The 21,563-nt window shown below is 38.1% G+C and overlaps 1 protein-coding gene across 1 annotated transcript in view; it reads right to left on the bottom strand.

Moving 5' to 3' along the window:
• The window catches only part of LOC137637009 (uncharacterized), a 115,238-nt gene that overhangs the window by 9,630 nt on the left and 84,045 nt on the right, over positions 1-21,563 (bottom strand). The window contains exon 11 of the mRNA XM_068369324.1: positions 3,800-3,892. Within this exon, the coding sequence (XP_068225425.1) occupies positions 3,800-3,892 (93 nt within the window). The remainder of the gene's footprint in view (positions 1-3,799; positions 3,893-21,563) is intronic.

The following is a 21,563-nucleotide window of genomic DNA, read 5'->3' as shown; positions in this document are numbered from 1 at the left end:
ACTCGGTTGAGTCCCTTGTTAGGCTGGAGGAACGTAGAGTAGAGGTCCCCTTTTTGTTTTTGTTTCATTTGTTGATGTCAGCTACCCCCCAAAATTGGGGGAAGTGCCTTGGTATATGTATGTGTATTGTGAAAAGTTGGCAATAAGTAAGCTGGTTAAATCAAATTTTTATGGATTATAATCATCATTAATAATAAGGGATTTTGACGAAGGAAAAATATTTTCGGGCGAGGATCCTGTGTCGCCCAGTGAAATGCTCCACTAGCACAATTTTTAAGACATAGTTATTGCTGAATATACAAAAAAAAAAAAAAAAAGAGAGAGAGAGAGAGAGAGAGAGAGAGAGAGAGAGAGAGAGAGAGAGAGAGAGAGAGAGAGAGAGAGATGCGCGGAATGCCAGGAATAAACCTAACTCGCTCACTCATTGAGTGTCGGTATAGAAAACTGGGGCGTGATTGAACCACGACCATAGATCCCTCACCAATTAGACCTCTCCTTCATCAACATCCCCCCCTCTCTATCCCTACATTTCCCCACCCCCCCATCCTCATTCCTGCTCAGCACTTGCGTTTGTCAGACGCGTTTTGCTTTGCTCCGTGTTGTTTTGTGTTTTTTGGAAGATGTCCGACGTTTTAGAGATCCCTGCTCCCAAGTTGAGTATTATATTTGTCTGTTTTGGATTTCTAAGAAGCGACACTTATTATTCTTAACCCTTTTACCCCCAAGGGACGTACTGTTACGTTTCACAAAACCCATCCCTTTACCCCCATGGACGTACCGGTACGTCCTTGCAAAAAAAATGCTATAAAAATTTATTTTTTGCATATTTTTGATAATTTTTTGAGAAAATTCAGGCATTTTCCAAGAGAATAAGACCAACCTGACCTCTCTATGGAAAAAATTAAGGCTTGTAGAGCAATTTAAAAAAAATATACTGCAAAATGTGCTGGGGAAAAAAATAACCCCTGGGGGTTAAGGGTTGGAAATTTCCAAACAGCCTGGGGGTAAAAGGGTTAAGCGTGTTTGGTTTTTTCTTTTCGCTGCTGGTTCTTCCCACCAGTGGGGAAAATTCAAAAGATTTACTTGTGAATTTCACAAGCAGTGGCACCACAGTATATCGATTCACATTTTCTTCCAACTGCTCTGAAATTAGTCTATGATTTTCTAGGAAAATCACAAATTTCTAAAGTAATTTGTATTTTTCCTAATTATGCAACCCTCAGTCATATAAAGGGAGTTCAGTGGCCACTTTCCTCTTGGTAAGGGTAGAAGACATTTTAGCTATGGTAAGCAGCTCTTCTAGGAGAAGGGCTATCCAAAATCAAAACCACTGTTCTCTAGTCTCAGGTAGTGCCATAGCCTCTGTACCATTGTCTTCCGCTGTCTTGGGTTAGAGTTCTCTTGATTGAGGGTACACTCGGGCACATTAACAAAAGAGGAAGAGAAATTAGATAGAATAAAGTTTTTATTGTTTATACTGTATAAGAAATATTTATTCTAAAGTTATTACTGTTCTTTGTCGATGTCTCACAGGATGTAGATACAGGAGAGGGGTTTCCTAGCCCCCTCGTCCCGTCCCTGCTGCTGCTTCCTCCGATGCCTTAGATGACCGTGGAGGTAGCAGCAGTAGGGGATTCAGCATTATGAAGCTTCATCTGTGGTGGATAACGGGGGAGGGTGGGCTGTGGCACCCTAGCAGTACCAGCTGAACTCGGTTGAGTCCCTTGTTAGGCTGGGAGGAGCGTTGAGAGTAGAGGTCCCCTTTTTTGTTTTTGTTTCATTTGTTGATGTCGGCTACCCCCCAAAATTGGGGGAAGTGCCTTGGTATACATATGTATGTATTACTGTTCTTAAAATATTCTATTTTTCCTCGTTTCCTTTCCGTACTGGGATGTTTTCCCGGTGGGGTCCCTGAGTTTATAGCATCCTGCTTTTCCAAAATAATAATAATGACGACTTTACGAACCTGTATTGGCCACTAAGAATTTAATCAATTTACATTCAATGTGTTGGCTAATCAGCTGACAAAAAAAAAGAAAAAAAAAAGTATCTTGTTGCCATGATTAATTAAAAAAGTACATTCAAAATAAGTTTATTTATTACATATGAAATAAGGACAAGGATAACACGTGAGAACACAAGGGAAGGATAAGGTAACCACACGGGGACACAAAGGGATAGCACAGGGATACCACGAGGGAACCACGCGGGACACAAAGGAGTCTGGGACATAAAGAGTCGCACTGAGACAAGGAGAGCGTCGAGATGATATCGCGCCGCGACCAGAGAACTTACCGAGGACCAAGACCCAAGCTAGCAGGCTGCCTGACACAGGCCTAGCCTCAGGGCACGTATCCTACCACCTGAGGTTAGACCTCACAGAAAACGGAAGTAGGGTAAACTACACAAAACACTGGTCGGATGAGAGGAGATTCCAGGCAACTCCTAAGAAAGTAGTTCGAGGTAAGTTTCCGTGTTGGAACAAAGTTGAAATAAAAGATGTGGACAGATAAAAGCTAGATGAGTAATAAAAAAGTTACGTAAGGACCTACTAATACAAGTAACAAATATACACTACGTTACTTTTACCATGCAAACAGAAAAGAGCAAAGGCGAAATACAATAGCAGAAGTTCCTCAACTTACAAACAAACAAACACATATCCAACTGATATTATAAATCTCGGATATTGTATCAAAAGTTCATAATGAAATACAGTATCATAATTCAACGCAGTAATCAAGACGACATTTGCCATATGAAACTGGACAATTTGTTTACTTTTGCAGTGGAAATTGTACGCATGTGAGTCGGCTGATGCCTAACCTACAATATTGAACAAAATTTGACTTAAAAACCGCTTCTCATACATACATACATATACCAACGCCCCTCCCCAATTTTGGGGGGTAGCCGACATCAAATGAAACAAAAACAAAAAAGGGGACCTCTACTCTCTACGTTCCTCCCAGCCTGACAAGGGACTCGACCGAGTTCAGCTGGTACTGCTAGGGTGTCACAGTCCACCCTCCCCCATTATCCACCACAGACGAAGCTTCATAATGCTGAATCCCCTACTGCTGCTACCTCCGCGGTCATCTAAGGCACCTGAGGCAGCAGCAGGGCCTACCGGAACTGCGTCACAATCGCTCGCCATTCATTCCTATTTCTAGCACGCTCTCTTGCCTCTCTCACATCTATCCTCCTATCACCCAGAGCTTCCTTCACTCCATCCATCCACCCAAACCTTGGCCTTCCTCTTGTAGCTTCTCGGAACCTATTAAGTTTGCAAGCCGAGGATTTTCTGTAAATATTTCTTCAATTTGCCCCCAATATACCTTAAAACTAAGCCTCAGATTACCAAAATACCTTAAAACTAAGCCTCAGATTACCAAAATACCTTAAAACTAAGCCTCAGATTACCAAAATACCTTAAAGCTAAGCCTCAGATTACCAAAATACCTTAAAGCTAAGCCTCAGATTACCAAAATACCTTGAAACTAAGCCTCAGATTACCAAAATACCTTAAAACTAAGCCTCAGATTACCAAAATACCTTAAAACTCAGCCTCAGAATACCAAAATACCTTAAAACTCAGCCTCAGAATACCAAAATACCTTAAAACTCAGCCTCAGATTACCAAAATACCTTAAAACTCAGCCTCAGATTACCAAAATACCTTAAAACTCAGCCTCAGATTACCAAAATAGCTTAAAACTAAGCCTCACATAACAATATTCTTTCATTATTGCAATACCCTCTAATTTATCTACAAAAAAGTATACATAGTGAAACTCACATAAAGATGAAAATCTGTCTTAAACTGCTCCCAGTTGAAGAGGGGGAACCGCTTCAAGATTTCATTGGAAGGACACTTTTTCCGGTGTAAATTCTGTGGAAAACAAAATGTAGTAACAGCATTAGAGAGAGAAGCATCTTTGCTAAGGATATGTTTGTATTTGTATCTTTAAGATTGATAAAGTAAAGAACAGATGCTGAGTGCATTGACCATAATTAGGTAAAAATAAAACCAAAAAGCATCACAAATTTTAAGCATTTTTGTACTTTTCCTAACCATACAAACACGAATTCTTCATGGGAGCGTGACTTCCGCAAAGCTGGTACGGTCGTTTCAACTTTTAACGAGGTCATAGGTAGTAGGTTGGCCAGGGTACCAGCCGCCCGTTGAAATACTACCGCTAGAGAGTTATGGGGGTCCTTTGACTGGTCATTCAGTAGTACATTGGATCTTTCTCTCTGGTTACGGTTCTTTCCCTTTGCCTACACATACGCTGAATAGTCTGGCCTATTCTCTACAGATTCTCCTCTGTCCTCATACACCTGACAACACGGAGATTACTAAACAATTCTTCTTTGCTCAAGGGGTAAACTACAGCTCTGTATTTGTTCAGTGGCTACTTTCCTCTTGGTAAGGGTAGAAGAGACTCTTTAGCTATGGTAAGCAGCTCTTCTAGGAGAGGGACACTCCAAAATAAAACCATTGGTCTCTAGTCTTGGGTAATGCCATAGCCTTTGTACCATGGTGTTCCACTATCTTGGGTTAGAGTTCTCTTGCTTGAGGGTACACTCGGGCACACTGTTCTATCTAGTTTCTCTTCCTCTTGTTTTGTTAAAGTTTTTATAGCTTAGCCTATATAGGAAATATTTATTTCAATGTTCTTATGCTTCTTAAGATATTTTATTTTTCCTAGTTTCCTTTCCTCACTGGGCTATTTTCCCTGTTGGAGCCCCTGGCCTTGTAGCATAGTTATCCAACTTGGGTTGTAGCTTAGAAAATAATAATAATAATAATAATAATAATAATAATAATAATAATAATACTGTAGTGGTAGGTGCCTGATTGCAGGCGTGCCGAGGCATCCAACCAAGCGTGACTTAAAGGTCTTAGGTTTTCATGGTTCGGAAAAATCATAAATCGGTTATATAGGATTAACAACTTCCGGCCTCAGGTTACAAAATTTAGGTGCCAGTATCTTATGATGAATCGCAAATAATTGTACTTGATAGAAAATAATGGCCAATTTCGGTCTTTTCTGGCTTTTTTATTCAATTTTAGTAGGTTATGTTAGTCATAGAATGAGGTTATTTAAGGAAGGCATGTCCCTGGGCCTCTCTGGAACCTTTCCCCCCACCGGCAAGCGTGCTGTTCTGTGCTGGGGGGGGGGGAATGTGGCGATGGCTCCCTTACCGCGCAATGTTCGGCAGCCTCGCGCGGGGAGGGGGCAAGGTTGAGCTGGAAGATCGGTAGGTCAGCTGGCAGGACCATCAACACTGGAAGTTCTGCTTGATCCTCCGAGGCGGGGTCTCTATGAAAGACCTCTCCCGCGAACGAGAGAGGTACCCTTCGTAGAAGAGACTTGGCGACACTCGCAGGCTTAAGCACTGGAGAGTGCCTGTGTGCAATCTCAGGAAACTCTAACGATGTGCGCTGGTGCGCAGGGGAAACCTGGCGCTTAAGGGAAGTATGCGCAGTATTTGCCCATACGCCCTTTTTTCCCCGAAGGGATCGATGCCTGTTTAATGTAGGTGTCCACAGCGCGTCAGCAGTCAGGAACGGAGATGGCAGGTCAGCAGGTCTAGGAGATGGCGAATAAATCTGCGGAGAGGTCCGGATCAGCAATCTGAGCTAATCAGGAACAATCCTCCGAAGAGGAGTCTCTATGAGTGGCCTCTCTCGCGAACGAGAGAGGTGAACACTTCGTAGAAGAGACTTGAAGACACTGTTGATGGCGTCCCTTAGGGCTGTTGGATCAGCAAGCTGACCTTATACGGAGCAATACTCCGAAGAGGAGTCTCTATGAGTGGCCTCTCTCGCGAATGAGAGAGGTGAACACTTCGTAGAAGAGACTTGCCAAGACTGTGCTCCACCCCTGAAGGAAGAGAAACTCAGCAAGGGAAGAAAAAAGTCTGGCCGAAGAGCAGCACAGTAGTCGACGGCGATGAATTATTAAGGTATGGGAAGTTCTCCCTCTGCAGGGAGAAGATCTCACACCCGGGGAGGGAACCTCCCTCGGAAGGGAAGTTATCCAACCCATGGAGGCGAACCTCCTTTAGCATTCTAAGATGATCTTAAGTGCTGGCATGTTGTCACTGGAGAACTTCTAAGAGAAGAAATAACGCCCATGACGACGTCCTTTGAGGGACGGCAGTGACAGCAGACTCCCCAGGCACAAACAGGACAGCTCTGCTTCGTTGGCACTCTTTAATCAAACGAAAAAAAAATTGCATAGTTAACTGGGAAAATAAAATTAAATAATTATTTAACAGAGATTCCCCAGGGAGGAACTCCGAAGAGTAACCCCGCGGGAATAGCAAAAAGTAAGAATTAGAAATTAAGCATGCGCCCTCCTCTTCCACTGAAATTCACGGGAGAAGGGGGAGGGCGGAGTAATTGTAATAAAAACAGAATTATAATAATCTAAATCATCTAAGAATGTTCACTAACAGTAAGAACCACTGACCCCCGAAGGGAAGTGTTCCCCACAGAGATGCTGAAAAGTTAAAAATACAATTAGATTTCATTAAAAAAAATTGAGACAAATAAACAGAATAGCAACCCAACCCGCAACGGGAAAGGAGCTTCCGTAATAGTACGTAGTAGTATTAAGGGGTGAACGACCTCGAGTAGAGAGAGAGACCATAGTCAATCTAAACTCCCACATTCCCTTCACTGAGAATCCAAGTTCCCCTTTGGAAAGGAGGAACAGCGAAGATAATAGATGAATGAAGAAAATCCAGCGATGACGATTCTCCACGGCGGCCGAGTTAATGGAAAAGCCGAAGGAACGACCGAAGGACCAAGAGGGAGAGGCCGTACCCCATGACGAGAGACCGTGGTGGCCTTGCACTACGCAGGTGTCGTTGTCGTACATCACACACACAGCACAAACACTGAAAAGAAAACTTACTACATTTCTATACACAAAGATATACATAAACATTAAGAATGTTTATATATGTATAACAAGTATAAGAAAAAAGTAAGTAAAAAAACAAAAAGCATTAATGGCTGTCAAAGAGGCAAGGGTGAGAGCGGACACGTCCGACTACCACCCGAGCCGAGAGCAAAGTGAGCTCAGCACAGGTGTGGAGGGGGGGGGGGGGGGGGGGGGGAAGCAGGCTACCCTCCCTACCCCCCCGCTAACTAGCGGTGGGGTAGTAAACCCTCGTTAAAATTCTTATGGCTCGTCATTTCAGCTACGCCGAAAGTAATAACCCATATTAAATAGCGTGGTTTGTATTTCAGTTACGGAACAATTAAAGGTTTACTTCAAGTACTTAGATGTATAGGAAAAACTAAAAAAAACTACAACTCACAAGTAATTTAGCTGCCACATAAAGCTGGATTAAAGTTCCGTATAACCGACGGCATCACTGGAACGAGATGATCTTCAACAAATCTTCCAGGAGATGCTCGAGAGGCTCTACATTCTCTGGCGTTTTTTTCTGCAGACAACAGCTGAAGCCTTCTGACAAGGAGGGGGAATCCCCTGAAGAAATCTGGCCTCATATTTTCTTCTTGAAACTTTGCTTCAATTTCTGAAAGATGTATTCAATTAAATGTCAGGGTACAGCTTCACAGTACTGTAATCAAAATCAAAAAGTGTGATTTTCCTATTCTCTAAAATCTAAACAATCCATATTTTCCAAGTATTTTGTATTCCACCTAGCTATACAATGACCCAGTCCTATAAATATAGAATTTTTTTAACATATTTGAATTTTCCAAACCATAAAAACCTGAGAGTTTTAATAATTAGGAGAAATACAAAGTAAATCTATGACTTATTCCCATACATAATACAAACCTTATACCTTCAAGTGGAGGCTCATCCTGAGGATGGCAGAAATATCGATGTACTTCGATTCTGTAAAAGAAGCAAAAATCATGACTCACGTCAACCTCTTAACTACCTGAGCGTAGGGATATCACAGGTGCTAGACAAGGCCCCCACTAAGGATTAGTGGACACTCTAGGAGGAATCTACATCCTTCCAGATATGAGTATCCGAATGTATAAGTATTATGACTAGGAACACACCTCTCCATCCTTCCCCTTGTACAGATGGACGTGGAAAATACTTCAATGAAATAAAGTGAAGGAAACTTTCTCTGTCGAATAGCTTACCTGCATGGATCGTACGATCCAGGTTACGTACCGTCGCGATTGTTAAACCTTAAGGTAGGGGAGCAAGAAAGGAAAAATGCCCAGACATTATTACGGCACCTTTCATTCTCGGACTTGTATCGCAAACACTGCCTAAGAAAAGATGCTTCTTGTCCCATGATGGTGCTAGGCTTCCTATACAACCCGCTGAACAGGTATCAGAGGTCCTAAGGAAAATGGGTCAAGGGAGTTGGTATCCTCCTGCAGGTAGTGGGCAGTGGAGGTTGTCCAACAACTCCAGACGCCTGCCTTCAGCAACTGCGCCAAGGACATGTTCTTTCTGAATGCGAGGGTGGAACAGATTAATTTGACTTTGTTGGTTAGCGGAATAGGGAGACTACTCGAGGCTTTCTCAGAAGCAGAGTTTAATGACCTTACAAAGCCAGAAAGCGAGTGTTCTTGGAGATCGGCTGAGGAACAACTTATACTCTAGCTTGAAATGTCTGGTTCTCTTATGATAGCACCGTAGAGCTCTAATACGACAGAGAAGTAGGTCCTCTTGATCGTTAGTCACATCTAGAAGAGGGTCATAGACTCTAGGGTTCCGAGTCTTGGCTACAAACTCTGGAACAAAGGTCATCAAGACCTTTTTCCATCCTTCAGAATGACGAACGGCATAGGAGATGCCATGCGACTCGCCTACTCTCTTCATCAGCATCAGACACCTGTCCAATGCTCAAGGGCTCCAACAGAGTGTGTTTAAGGGGACCGCCCGAAAGACTCCTAAGGTCATGAGAACCCGCAGGGTCAACATGATGATAGCCCGAAGGTTACGAACACCGTGAGGAGAACTTGCAGGTTCAAAAAGACGTCTCCTCACAGCATGAGGAGGAGAACGTACAGGATGGCGAGGGATCACACAAACTTCCACCCTACGATCCTCTGGAGAGCAACGCAGAGCAGACTCCGCCCGATGGGGAGACGGATCCAGCTCTTAAGATACCTCCTCCGCAGGGGAGGTTTGTTTTCCCGAAGAAGAACGTCGCTTAAGACAAGGCTCTCGCTCCGCCCCTGGAGGATAACCATAAGCGTAAGGGAGACCGCCGATGTCCAGAGGCAGTCTTCTCTTGAGAATGAGAGACTCATTCCCTGAAAGAGATACTTGCTTCGGAGAAAGCTCTGCTACAGCCCCTGGTGGATCAGCAAACTCCTTAGAGTCGGAAACAGACTTAAGGCCTGACCGACGGGCTGCAGCGCCTGCTACACCCCGCAGCTCTAACGCAAAAGCTGAACATAAGTTTTCTCTCGCAAACGCAAACAAGAGGAAAGTTCTCCTGAAGGAGGACATCACCTAAGACAAGCTTTCTCCCAGCTCTATGGGAAAAAACCGTAAGCAAAATAATCTCTCTTGCAAACGAGAGAGAAGTCCTCCCGAAGAAGGACATCGCCTAAGAGACAAGCTTTCTCCAAGCTCTATGGGAAAAAGCATAGGCGTAACGATCTCTCTCGCGAACGAGAGAGAAGTTCCTGCCGAAGGAGGAACAAGCCTTGGATTTGCTTTTCCCCAACTCAAGGGGAAGAAGCACAGTCTTCGGCGACGAGATAGCAGAAGCAGATCTCGCCGAGCTGTCAGTAATTCTTCCTGAAAGAGGGAAGGTTGTTAAATGGCTGAAGTATGGAACCTCTCCCTCGGAAGGGGGGCAGCCCAACTCGGGGGAAAGTTAACACTGGCAGCACTCTATGCTTCCCATCACCAAGCCTTGTTCAAGTTGAAGGTCAGAAACGAGTGCTACCTCGTAAGGTGGGCAGCTCACGAACTGCCACAGGAAGTGCAGGACATTGACCGGAGCGGCCGAAGCCATCAGCATGTTTGGGCTATCTGTTAGAAAAGGTAATAAAAGTTGTGATGAATTGCAATTCATAACTCCGCTGTATAACATACTATTCGAAGAATAAGTCCCCTTCCTTGTAAGAGAATTCCTCGAAAGGGAGCGGAATTGTTATGAACTTTAGCTCAAGTACTGAAACAAACACACGGAAATGTCGAGAGGGCGGCAAGATAGGGGAGTAGTAGTATCAATACAGTACAAAGAAAACTCCCTTACGGTGGAGACTGTCAACTGTAATTAAGTTACAAGTACAGTACTGTACTGTATTTCACAAAATGAGTATGTTTTCATATATACACGCATATATATGTATGATAAAAACACACACAAAAGAATAAACTATACAGAAAAGCAATCAAGGCAAATCTTTGCAGAAGAGAAAGGCAACATGTCCGTCCTCTACCGAGCCACAAAGTAAAGTGGTTACTCAGCCGAGAGGTGTGAGTGAGCGGGGTAGCCAGTCTACCCCAACCCCCACCCGCTACCTAGCGGATGGGGTAGTTATCCCTCACAAAAATTATCATGGCTAGTCTTTCAGCTACATCGAAAGTAATACCCTTATAAATAGCCGAGGGTTTCTATTTACGCCTAAACAAATACTACAGTACAGTATATAAAACAATAGAATATCTACATCTGAGCAATTGTACCACATGCATAAACTGTTCAAATACTTATTTTGTGAAGGCCTATTTGGTCGACTTCCAGAGTGTGTGAAAACTCTGAATCAAGTCATGTACCCCCTAACTCCGGTCGTTCTCATAATTATGATTGCTAGAGTCCGAAGAATTTGGATTCAGCGACTTCAAAAATGGTACGCATGGTCAAGATATATATTGTTTGTTTGCATGTGAATTTATTTATTTGTCCTCTTTCCTCCCAGAATATACAATAACAATTTTACCCATTCAATCAACACCAAAGCTACGACATAGTTCAGACACAGAATTCTCTTATGGCCGGTTATATGCTAATCACTTGGTTATGGGTTGAGAAGTATAACGAAATAAGAGTCTGGGGGCAGAACTCCACATTAAAAGAATTTTGAGCACATATTAATGGAGGCTGGGAGGAACGTAGAGAGTAGAGGTCCCCTTTTTGTTTTGTTTCATTTGTTGATGTCGGCTAACCCCCAAAATTGGGGGAAGGGCCTTAGTATATGTATGTATGTATTAATGGAATTGGGGTATAAATACTCGGTTGGGACAGGCATAAACTTTTTTATCACTTGTCAAATCTATTTTCTCTTGGGGAAAATGCTGTCTATCTTGGTCTGAAATACGATATTATGAAGCTTGTTTTACGATTTATGAAATATGATTTAGTTTTACCTAGCTAGGAGGGAACCCGGGTAGGAAGCAAACGCAGAGTTGAGACATAGCCTTACGGTAAGCTAAGGATACAGCTGTCTGAGGAGAGCCGCAGCCCCCCACCCCTCAGTAGATAAGTAGGTAACAATAAGAATCCTAGGTTAGGTTATATTAGGTAGTGTTCTTGGTTAGCTTCCATTTTTAATACTGAATGAAATTTTTTGGTTAATATATGATACTTTAATTACTAACGAAACTGAAAATCGCTATAAGGAATGGACAAGTGCTGGCTAGTTTAGCATTTTTCTCTGTATGGTAAATGGGGGCTGGGGCATAACAACTTACGCAATAGTTGATTAAAATGTGAGGGCTAATTCTTACTTCAACTCCATTGTTTACATTTGGGAAAGTGATGGCGAGTTATTGCGCATCTGTTGCTTGCGTTTGCTTTTTCCCGCTGTTCTATTTTTTTTTGTATGACAATCATTGCCTGGCTTTTTAAACCAAATAAAAGCTTCCAAGTGTTTATGCACAAGTTCCGGGATGCCATTCTACAACAGCCATTTATTTTTCCACCTTCCCCTTCAGTTTCAGCTTGACCATCACAAAGACATCTCAAAGAGGGATGCACAATCTATTTTGAAAGTGTATTTTCTTTTTTAATTTGGTGTAATTTCATCTGTCAGTAATTGATTATAATGAAAACACTCCATTCAGTGTATAGCTATTGTTGATGATATAAAAGTAGAAAATAACCCTGAAATAAAGACCAATGGGGCTTGCTAGCACAGCTCAACATGTACCGGTTGCCAGACATAGGAGCAGGGATGCAATGTTAATTTTGCGAGTTTAGAGAGCCACGGCAAAGAAAAAACCATTAAGAAGACATTTAGTGAATAATAGATGATCATGATACTTTAATTTTTAGCCACTTACATGAACCATATATTTTTCCAACTTGTTACCTTGTGTTTATTTTGCAATTCTGACCATTATTATTGCTGCAAATCACTCGTTTTTGGCATTTCCTCACCCAACAAACCCCGATTTCCCACTGGAGTTCACCATAAATTTTTTTTCAAAGGGAGTCCAAAACCTCAAACAGGAGGTTAGCCCCAATAATCATTGGCAGAAATATATCAAACATGAAATTAAAGTATCATATATTTACCCAGAACAATCCAAAGTACAAATAAATACAGTACACGGTATAAACTCATGGAGGATGGCTAATGCGCAGGAAGCATAAGCTCATATTCGCGCAAGAAACCATGTACAGATGCACAAATGGGAGCAGAAACCTCGGGGTGTACGTATAAAAGCGGCCACCTGTGTGTATGATGACGGCTGACTATATAATAATACAGCAGTGTAAGGGGGCATTAGCAGCCCCCACCTACCCGTTCGGTAAGTAGGTAAGGACACTGCTTATAGGTTGGATTAGGGGAGGGAAGTTTAGTTTAGTTGGTGTCTATATTTTATGCTCGCTGGAGGAACTGGCCGCTGATATACAAAGGCTCCGAAACCTCCAATTCACAAAACATGACCTAATGAATGAAATATACATTTCAGGGGAAGAGGATCCCCATATTTTGTGCAATTTTTCGTGGATTTATTATGCGTCCCAGAGAGTAACGTATATAGAAAAAAAGGTTAGCTTTACCATTAATCATCAATTCGCCAGTAAATCTTCCCTACCCTGAACCCATGGTTCCCACTGACTGGCCCCATTACTGTAGGATATATTGGGGTATATCTTATTAACTATTTATTTGCAAGGGAAATAATGGTTGGAGCCTTTGTATATCAGCAGCCAGTTCCTCCTGTGTAAATTAAGAATGGACATCCACTTACCTCAACTCCCCCCCCCTAACCTAACCTACAAGCTGTGTCCTTACCTACTTACCTAATGCCGTATTCTAAGTTAGCCGTACATGCCGGTGGCCGCTATCCAACATACACCACAGTTTGGGACAATCATTAACAGGACAGACGGAATTATAGCTCTTAAATTTCACACAAAATCCCAAATATATGCATTTCATTATTTCAATCACGTTTCAAACGTGTCCTTAGGAATTACGCAGGATGCTGAAAAGAACATAAAATACCAAAATTACCTAATGACCAGGTTAAAGTTGAATTAAACAGCGTGGCCTTCTCACCCGGCACTCAGTTTGTTTACATTTATGGGCGTCGTCTGTTGAACAACAAAGTGGTTTAGGTTGCGTTCTGTTTTATATTTGAGAAATTTTATTCATATATTCATTGTATTATTCAAACTACTATTAAATGTTATAATATTAGTAATAAAAATAATAATATTAAAACATCTTTATTGACATTTTCCCAAATGATATTTATTTCATAGATAGTTTTTTTATGTTTATGTTCTGTTCATGTTCAGGTTCCTGGTTCCTTCCTGGTTCCTTATTAGTCACTCCGCAAAATAAGTTTGCTAGGTGCAAAGCCTCTAAGCTTATTCTTATTATTGTTAATAAGCATATATTACCTGTGACTTAAATAAATTAATACCGTAAAGAGATTCTCAATCTGTACTTTTATTCCATTCTACCTTAAAATTAGATAGGATAACACCTTGCTATCATCAGTTTTGGCAACCTATTGTGGTAATCAGTTTGGATTTCTTAAATTCTTCTTTTATACGCATTGCCCTACCTATAAATGCAGCCAGATCCCTGCTAGGATGTTTAAACGTACATAAGCTTATGTCTACATTCATTAGCTGTCATAATTTTGGGCATAAAAATAAATGTTCGGTAGTATCTTCATCTTAGCACAGGTCACACAAATTATTTTCATATTTTCCCCTGAAATTTGCTTTTAAGTTGAGCATATATATAATCTTGTCTTCATTACAAGGGATGCCTTACAAAATTCTTACGTCAATTTGACTAGTTTGTTAACAGCACCCCATAACTCAAAGGAACTCTCGTCTTATGCATTTATACCGGGAAATATCTGCTGTCTGATTGGCTGGTTGTAGTGTGACTTCACACACTCGTATTTATGAATGAATGTTGCGTCGAAGGCCCAGTGGCGTAATACCTATACATATTACAAAATAATTAGCGCTTAAAAATTTGTATTTAACTAAAATAATCCTTTTAAAAGTATTAATTTTTTAATAAAATAAATAATAGATCGTAATAAAGGTCATAAGTTTAATAAATTTGTCATATTTGAAGGAATAATTGACCCTCATTTTGGCTACGATGTTATATGTAAGTGCGTTTGTGTGTGTCTGAAGTCGTAGTAAATGAAATCAGTAACCAATCAGAGCTGGGGAAGATGTAGCCAATCAGAAGGCTAGAATGCACCGCTAAGAGATTCGATGATATGAGTTGCTGTTTGAGAAAGCTGTCCAAATTTTCGTAATTACGTTGATACAGCATAGATTTATTATCATCATATCGAGTTAAATATATTGAACAGATCATTTAATCGAATCATTAATTAAGAAATACGTCATCGTAAGGGTTATTTATAATATATATATTCTTTTAGATAAACTATTGCTTAAAGTTGCAAATTTTATTAATTAAACTCGAAAACAATCATCTCTAATAAAATTGATCTTTAAATACATACAATTGTTATTTTATGATATGTGAAAAAAAGAAAGAAAAAGATAGGATGAAAAAAAAAACCTCATTAGCTAGACCGTTTGCCCGAAATCGTCAGTAAATCTGACTTTTCCGTCAACAGCAGCCCATAAGTCGGAGGAACCCTCTCGCCTTATGGATTTTTAGCGGGAAAATATCTGGCCTCTCATTGGCTAATTCGTCCTCTGCTGTGATTGGTGGATGTATGTGACGTCATACAATCGTAGTTTTATGAATGAACTCGACTGAGCAGGAGTGAAATATCTATACTTATTTTAAATAAGTTAATAATTACAAATTGTAATTCTTATTTCAATAAACTTATAATAGAGTTAATTATATACTTAAATAAATATTGAATCATGTTCATAAGTATAAGCTATTAAAATAAGTTATTTTTGAAGAAATAATTAACTTAGTTTTGGCTACGATGTTAGACGCGTAGTAAAAATTTGTAGGAGAGCTCGGGACGGGACGTCTGCGTTTCTGTTTGTGAAACCTACCCGAATTTCCGCCACTATTTGAAAAGATTTTTCGTTTTTAAGGGTATTAGAGATAACTTTTCTTCAAAATATATGGAAACAATACTTTATAAGATGTTTTTTATAATATATTCTAGAAAAGGAATAAATTCTTATACTAGCTCATTATATTTATGAAGAAAATGAGTCTGAGACGTCAAGATCTGTTTGCTGGTTGAGTAAGAAGGTTTGACTGAGTGACACGTAGCTAATATTCGATATTCAAACAGATGCTATTATCATATCGAGCTTAAATAGTGTAAGAACATGACAGTAATTCATATTTTGTTACATTCATGGTAAAATGTAATTGAACAAATGTTTAACAAATCATGCGTTTTATTAAGGAAATATGTCGTCATAAAGGGTAGGGGTAAATACTGTATCTCAGATAAATTAAGACAAACATTGTACATTTTATAGAAACAAACTCAAAGCAATATTTAGTAATAAAATGTATCTTAAATATATAATTTTTGTAGTTATTATTACAATAAATAATAAAGAAATAGGATGAAAGGGATTTGGTAAAAATTTCGAATGAATTTGACTAGTTCGCCAACAGCAGTTCATAAGTCAAAGGAACCCTCTCACCTTATGCATTTTGAGCGGGAAAATGTCTGGCCTCTCATTGGCTGATTCTTCCTACGCTCTGATTGGTGGATTATATGACGTCATAAAATCCACTGGTAATCGTAAAAAATCTGTACTTATAATATATAAATTATGACTCATAAATTATTTGTGTTATCAAAATTGACATAAAATAATAAATAAATTATTAATTAATAAATAATTAATCTTTTTAAAGGACAAAACTTAAATAAATACGTCATATTCGAAGGAATACGTAACTGTGTTCTGGCTACGATCTTGAGAGTGCGTGCGTATGTCCGCAAAGCTGCATGAGCGAAGACATCAACCAATCACAGCTAAGGAAGAATCTGGCTGGGTTAGTGTAAAAAACTTATACTTCTTTTAGATAAATTACGATTAATAATTTAAAATTTTATATTTAAATAAACTACAAATAGTTATAAGTTAGTAATAAATAAATACTGGATCGTGGTAAAGTGCATAGTTGAATAAAAACGTCATATTGGAAAGAATACTTAACTGTCCTTTTGGCTACGATGTTGCATGTGCGTGCGTATGTCTGTATGAGTTGCTGTTTGAGAAACCTACCCGAATTTCCTTATTAAAATGTCTCTAAACCTTTAAAATGGTAAGACTTAGCTGGATTTTTTTTTAGTTTTTAAGGGAATTAGAGATATCTTTTCTTGAAATTATATGGAAACAATACTTCATAAGATGTTTTTATGATATATTCTAGTAGATGAATGAATTCTGATTAGTAGATCATTATTTTCATTAAGAATACGTCTTTCATACTTAACAAGAGTGGGATAATTCTGTTTGCTGGAAGTATTGAGTAACAAACACGTAGCTATTATTCGATATTCAAACAGATGTTATTATTATATCGAGGTTATGTAATTTAAGAACTACAGTACATGACTGTAATCCCTATATTTTGTTACATTTATGGTATTAAGTAATTGAACAAATAAATGGTTACCAAATCGTATGTTTATAGGAAGGACATTAGGATGAAAATCCTCAGCTAAAAAAAGATGATCTAAAATCTCGAGTGAATTTGACTAATTCGTCAACAGCAGCTCATAAGCAAAAGAAACCCTCTCACCTTATGCATTTTGAGCGGGAAAATATCTGGCCTCTCATTGGCTGATTCATCCTATGCTCTGATTGCTGGTTGTATATGACGTCATGAAATCCACTGGTAGTCATTTAAAAAACATATACTTATAATATATAAAATATGACTTATAAATTATAAATTTTATTAAAATTATCATAAAATAAGTAATAAATTACTAATACACATTTGATAAATCTTCTCAAAGGACAGAAGTTAAATAAATACGTCATATTCGAAGGAATACGTAACTGTGTTCTGGCTACGATCTTGAGAGTGCGTGCGTATGTGTGTGAAGCTGCAGTAAGCGATGTGTGCAGCCAATCACAGCTAAGGAAGATACAGCCAATCATAGCACTGGATTATCCCCCTAAGGTCCCTGGGTTGCTGTTTGAGCAATCTGCCCGAATTTTCTTCGAGATTTTTATTCTTTTATTTAAGAAATAAATAAATTTTCTTTATTCCCTGCCATTCTTTATAAATTGTTTTGATAATATATATATTAATCTAGAGTGATTACTTAATGAAAAACCTTTAATTGCTTGAATAAAGAAATAAAAATAAAAAACATTGAATAGATCGAACGAGATTTTTGCGTGAATTTGAAAAGTTTGTCAACAGCAGCACATAAGTCGGAGGAACCCTCTCGACTTATGGATTTTTTATCGGGAAATATCTGGCCTCTCATTGGTTGACTCGTCCTGAGCTCTGATTGGTGGTTGTATGTGACGTCATGGAAACGTATTTTTATGAATGAATCTGCTGAGTTGGTGTGAAAAACTTATACTTCTTTTGGATAAATAACGACTTATAATTTACAATTTTATATTGAAATAAACTATGAATAGTTATAAATTAATAATGAATAAATATTAGATCTCGTTAAAGGGCATAGTTAAATAAATAAGTCATATCGGAGAGAATACTTGACCGTCCTTAAGGCTACGATAATAGATGTGCGTGTGTACGTCTGCCTAGGTGTAGTAAACGAAGGCAACAACCAATCACAACTGAGAAAATACAGCCAATCAGAACACTGGAATATCCCACCAAGGGAGAGATCTTGCGACTTATGCGTTACTGTTTGAGAAATCTGACCAATTTTTCGTCAAATTTCAACCAAACGTTCTAGCTAGAGTGGATAGCGCTTAGGAATTTTTGTCTTTAATGGAATTGATGATATATTTTCTTCAAATTACAAAGGGATAGTCCCTTGTAAGATGTTTTTGATAAATTTTATCATGGGGAAGAATTTTAATTCACAAATTATTATTTCTATTAAAGAATACGTCTTTGTGACGTCATAGAGAGTAGGATGAATTTTACAGCTGCCTAAATGATTGATTAACTGATTTGCTGTTAAATAACACTGATATTGGACACTCAAATAGATACTATTATTACATCGAGCTTAAATGTTGAAGGAACTACATAACTGTAATTAGTATTTTGTTAAATTTTATGTATAACGTCATTAAACAGATAATTAAACCTCTGGTATTTCACGAGATGATTCTTTTAATACGAAAATTAACTCTTCTAGTGAAGTGATATTCTGAGTATATTAGCATTATTTGATACTTATACATAGATAAGTTATTGTGAATTTAATAGGGTTAGTATTTTCTCATAACTACCGAGAAGTCTCTAAAATTTAGGAGTAAATAGTAGTTAAAATGACGTATTTATCAAGCTTACGTATTTAAACGAGTTCTAAATACTATTTCATTAATAAATTGATAATATTTTAAGTTGTATCTTATAATAATTATGATTTATATACCCAAAATATTCTGTAATAACTAAGTTTTTCACTCAAATCCTGGCTAGACAAGATTTGAGTGAAAAACTTATAGTTATTACAGAATATTTTGGATATATAAATTATAATTAGTATAAAATACAACTTAAAATATCAATTTTTTAATAAAATATATAATAGAACTCATTTAAATAGGTTAGCTAAATAAAAAAGCTATTTTAAAAGAAATAATTAACTAGGTTCTGGCTAAGATGCTAGACGCGTAGTAAGAATTTGTAAGCAAAGAGTAAGAGTTCTAGCCATATAATACTGTACACGAAACGCTATGAGAATTTTTCGTTTTTAAAGGATTTAAAGTTATATTTTATTCAAAATGTATAGAAATAGCTCTTTGTAAGGTGTTTTGATAACATATTTCATCGAAGATATAAATTCTGGATACCAAAATCATTAATTTCTATTTAAAAAAATACGTCTTTTTGATGTTAACAGATTAATTCTGTTTGCTGGTTTAAGTGAGGCTGATATTCGATATTCAAATGGATAATATTATATCGAGCTTATATAACGAAGGTAATTAAATTATTTTAGTTCGTATTCTGTTATATTTCAAGTGTAATGTAATTTCCATTATATCTTAAGAAAATACGTCTCTATGACGTCATAAATAAGTAGGACGACTTCTAAAGCTTAACTAAATGACTGATTAATCGCTTTGCTGGTTTGAATTATGTGTTTAACAACGCTACTGGTGGACAATAGATCGTTTTATTATATCTAGTTTAAATAGTGAAGAAACTAAATGACCGTAATTCATGTTTGGTTAAACTTTAGGTGTAATGTCATTAAACAGATGATGCAACCCGTTGCCTTTAGTACTTCACGAGAGTGTTAGATATGAATGATATCTATTTCCTAATTTCCATTCCTCACTGGGCTATTTTTCTTTGTTGGAGCTCTTGGGCTTATGGCATCTTGCTTTTCCAGATAGGGTTATAACTTAGCTTGTAAAATTACAATAATGATTATAATTTGAAAATTACCTCTGTTGGTGAAGTGTTATTTTTAGCAGAATAATGTAATCTAATATTTAGATATAAAACAAACATGGTAAAATTAGTGCCTAATAACGTTAGTAGTTTCTAACAATTTCTTTTAATTACTATATGGGCTACTTTTCTGGTACTGTAAAGGTATTCTTATTTTATCATTTTAGCTATAGAATATTATGATGGATTGATTACGATATATTGTAATATATATATATATATATATATATATATATATATATATATATATATATATATATATATATATATGTGTGTGTGTGTGTGTGTGTGTGTGTGTGTGTGTATGCGTGTGTGTATTTGTTTGTTTGTCTGCGTGTGTCCATGCTTGGTACTACAATAATAATATCACAATTCGTAAACTGGGTCCTGTACATAATTTTCTTATATAATTCAACAATATGGGCATTACATGACACAACCCTATGTGTATTTGTAAGAGAGAGAGAGAGAGAGAGAGAGAGAGAGAGAGAGAGAGAGAGAGAGAGAGAGAGAGAGAGAAGGATGCTATTTACCTTTCCACATCTCTTACCACATTCTACTTCTTGATTTTTTTTCTTTTTTTTAAGTTTTATCAAAATTTAGAGGTTTTCGTAAAATCCAAACCTTTTCTCATGCAACATTTTTCATTTCTTCATTTCAGAAATTTCTTCGAAAAAAAGTCCTGTTATTTTTTTTTTTTTCCTTAGAGCATCCGATCTACTGTAATAGTTTAACAATATTTTAAAGTAACAAAAAATCTAGTTGGAAAAGCAGGATGCTATAAGCTCCAACAGGGAAAATAGCCCAGTGAGGAAGGGAAACAAGGAAAAATTAAATATCTTAAGAACAGTAATAACATTAAAATGAATATTTACTATATAAACTATGAAAAACTTTAACAAAACAAGAGAAAGAGGGAGAGAAAGGAGGTAGAATAGTGTGCCCGAGTGTACCTTCAAGCAAGAGAACTTTAACCCAAGACAGTGGAAGACCATGATACAGAGGCTATGGCACTACCCAAGACCAGAGAAGAATGGTCTGATTTTGGAGTGTCCTCCTAGAAGAGCCGCTTACCACAACTAAAGTCTCTCTTCTACCCTTACCGAGAGGAAAGTGGCCTCTGAATAATTACTGTGCAGTACTTGTTTGGTAATCTCAGTGTTGGCAGGTGTATGGAGAAAGAGCAGTAGCCTATATGTAAAGAATAGGCCAGACTATTCGGTGTGTGTAAAGGCAAAGGGAAAATGAACCGTAACCAGACATAATGATCCAATATAGTACTGTCTAGCCAGTCAAAGGACCCCACAATTCTCTAGCAGTAGTATATCAACGGGTGGCTGGTGCAGCTGTAGCTCCCTCTTTTTATTTACTACTCAAAGAAAGAGAAAGAACACCCAGCTAGTAAGTATACGTAAAACTATTTCTTTTTATGAGAGGAAATAACCAGTAAATAACATTCAATCTTTAATGTAATTTTATGTTCATAGCAAATATCTTTTTTTCTTTCTTTCCTTTGTCGAAGATCGCCATTTCGTGTCACCAATCGTCTGGTTTTTATTTG

Source organism: Palaemon carinicauda, unplaced genomic scaffold, assembly GCF_036898095.1.
Source record: "Palaemon carinicauda isolate YSFRI2023 unplaced genomic scaffold, ASM3689809v2 scaffold49, whole genome shotgun sequence".
NCBI lineage: Eukaryota > Metazoa > Arthropoda > Malacostraca > Decapoda > Palaemonidae > Palaemon > Palaemon carinicauda.
The sequence above is the reverse complement of the archived record's forward strand: the minus strand, read 5'-3'. Positions and strand labels throughout refer to the sequence as shown.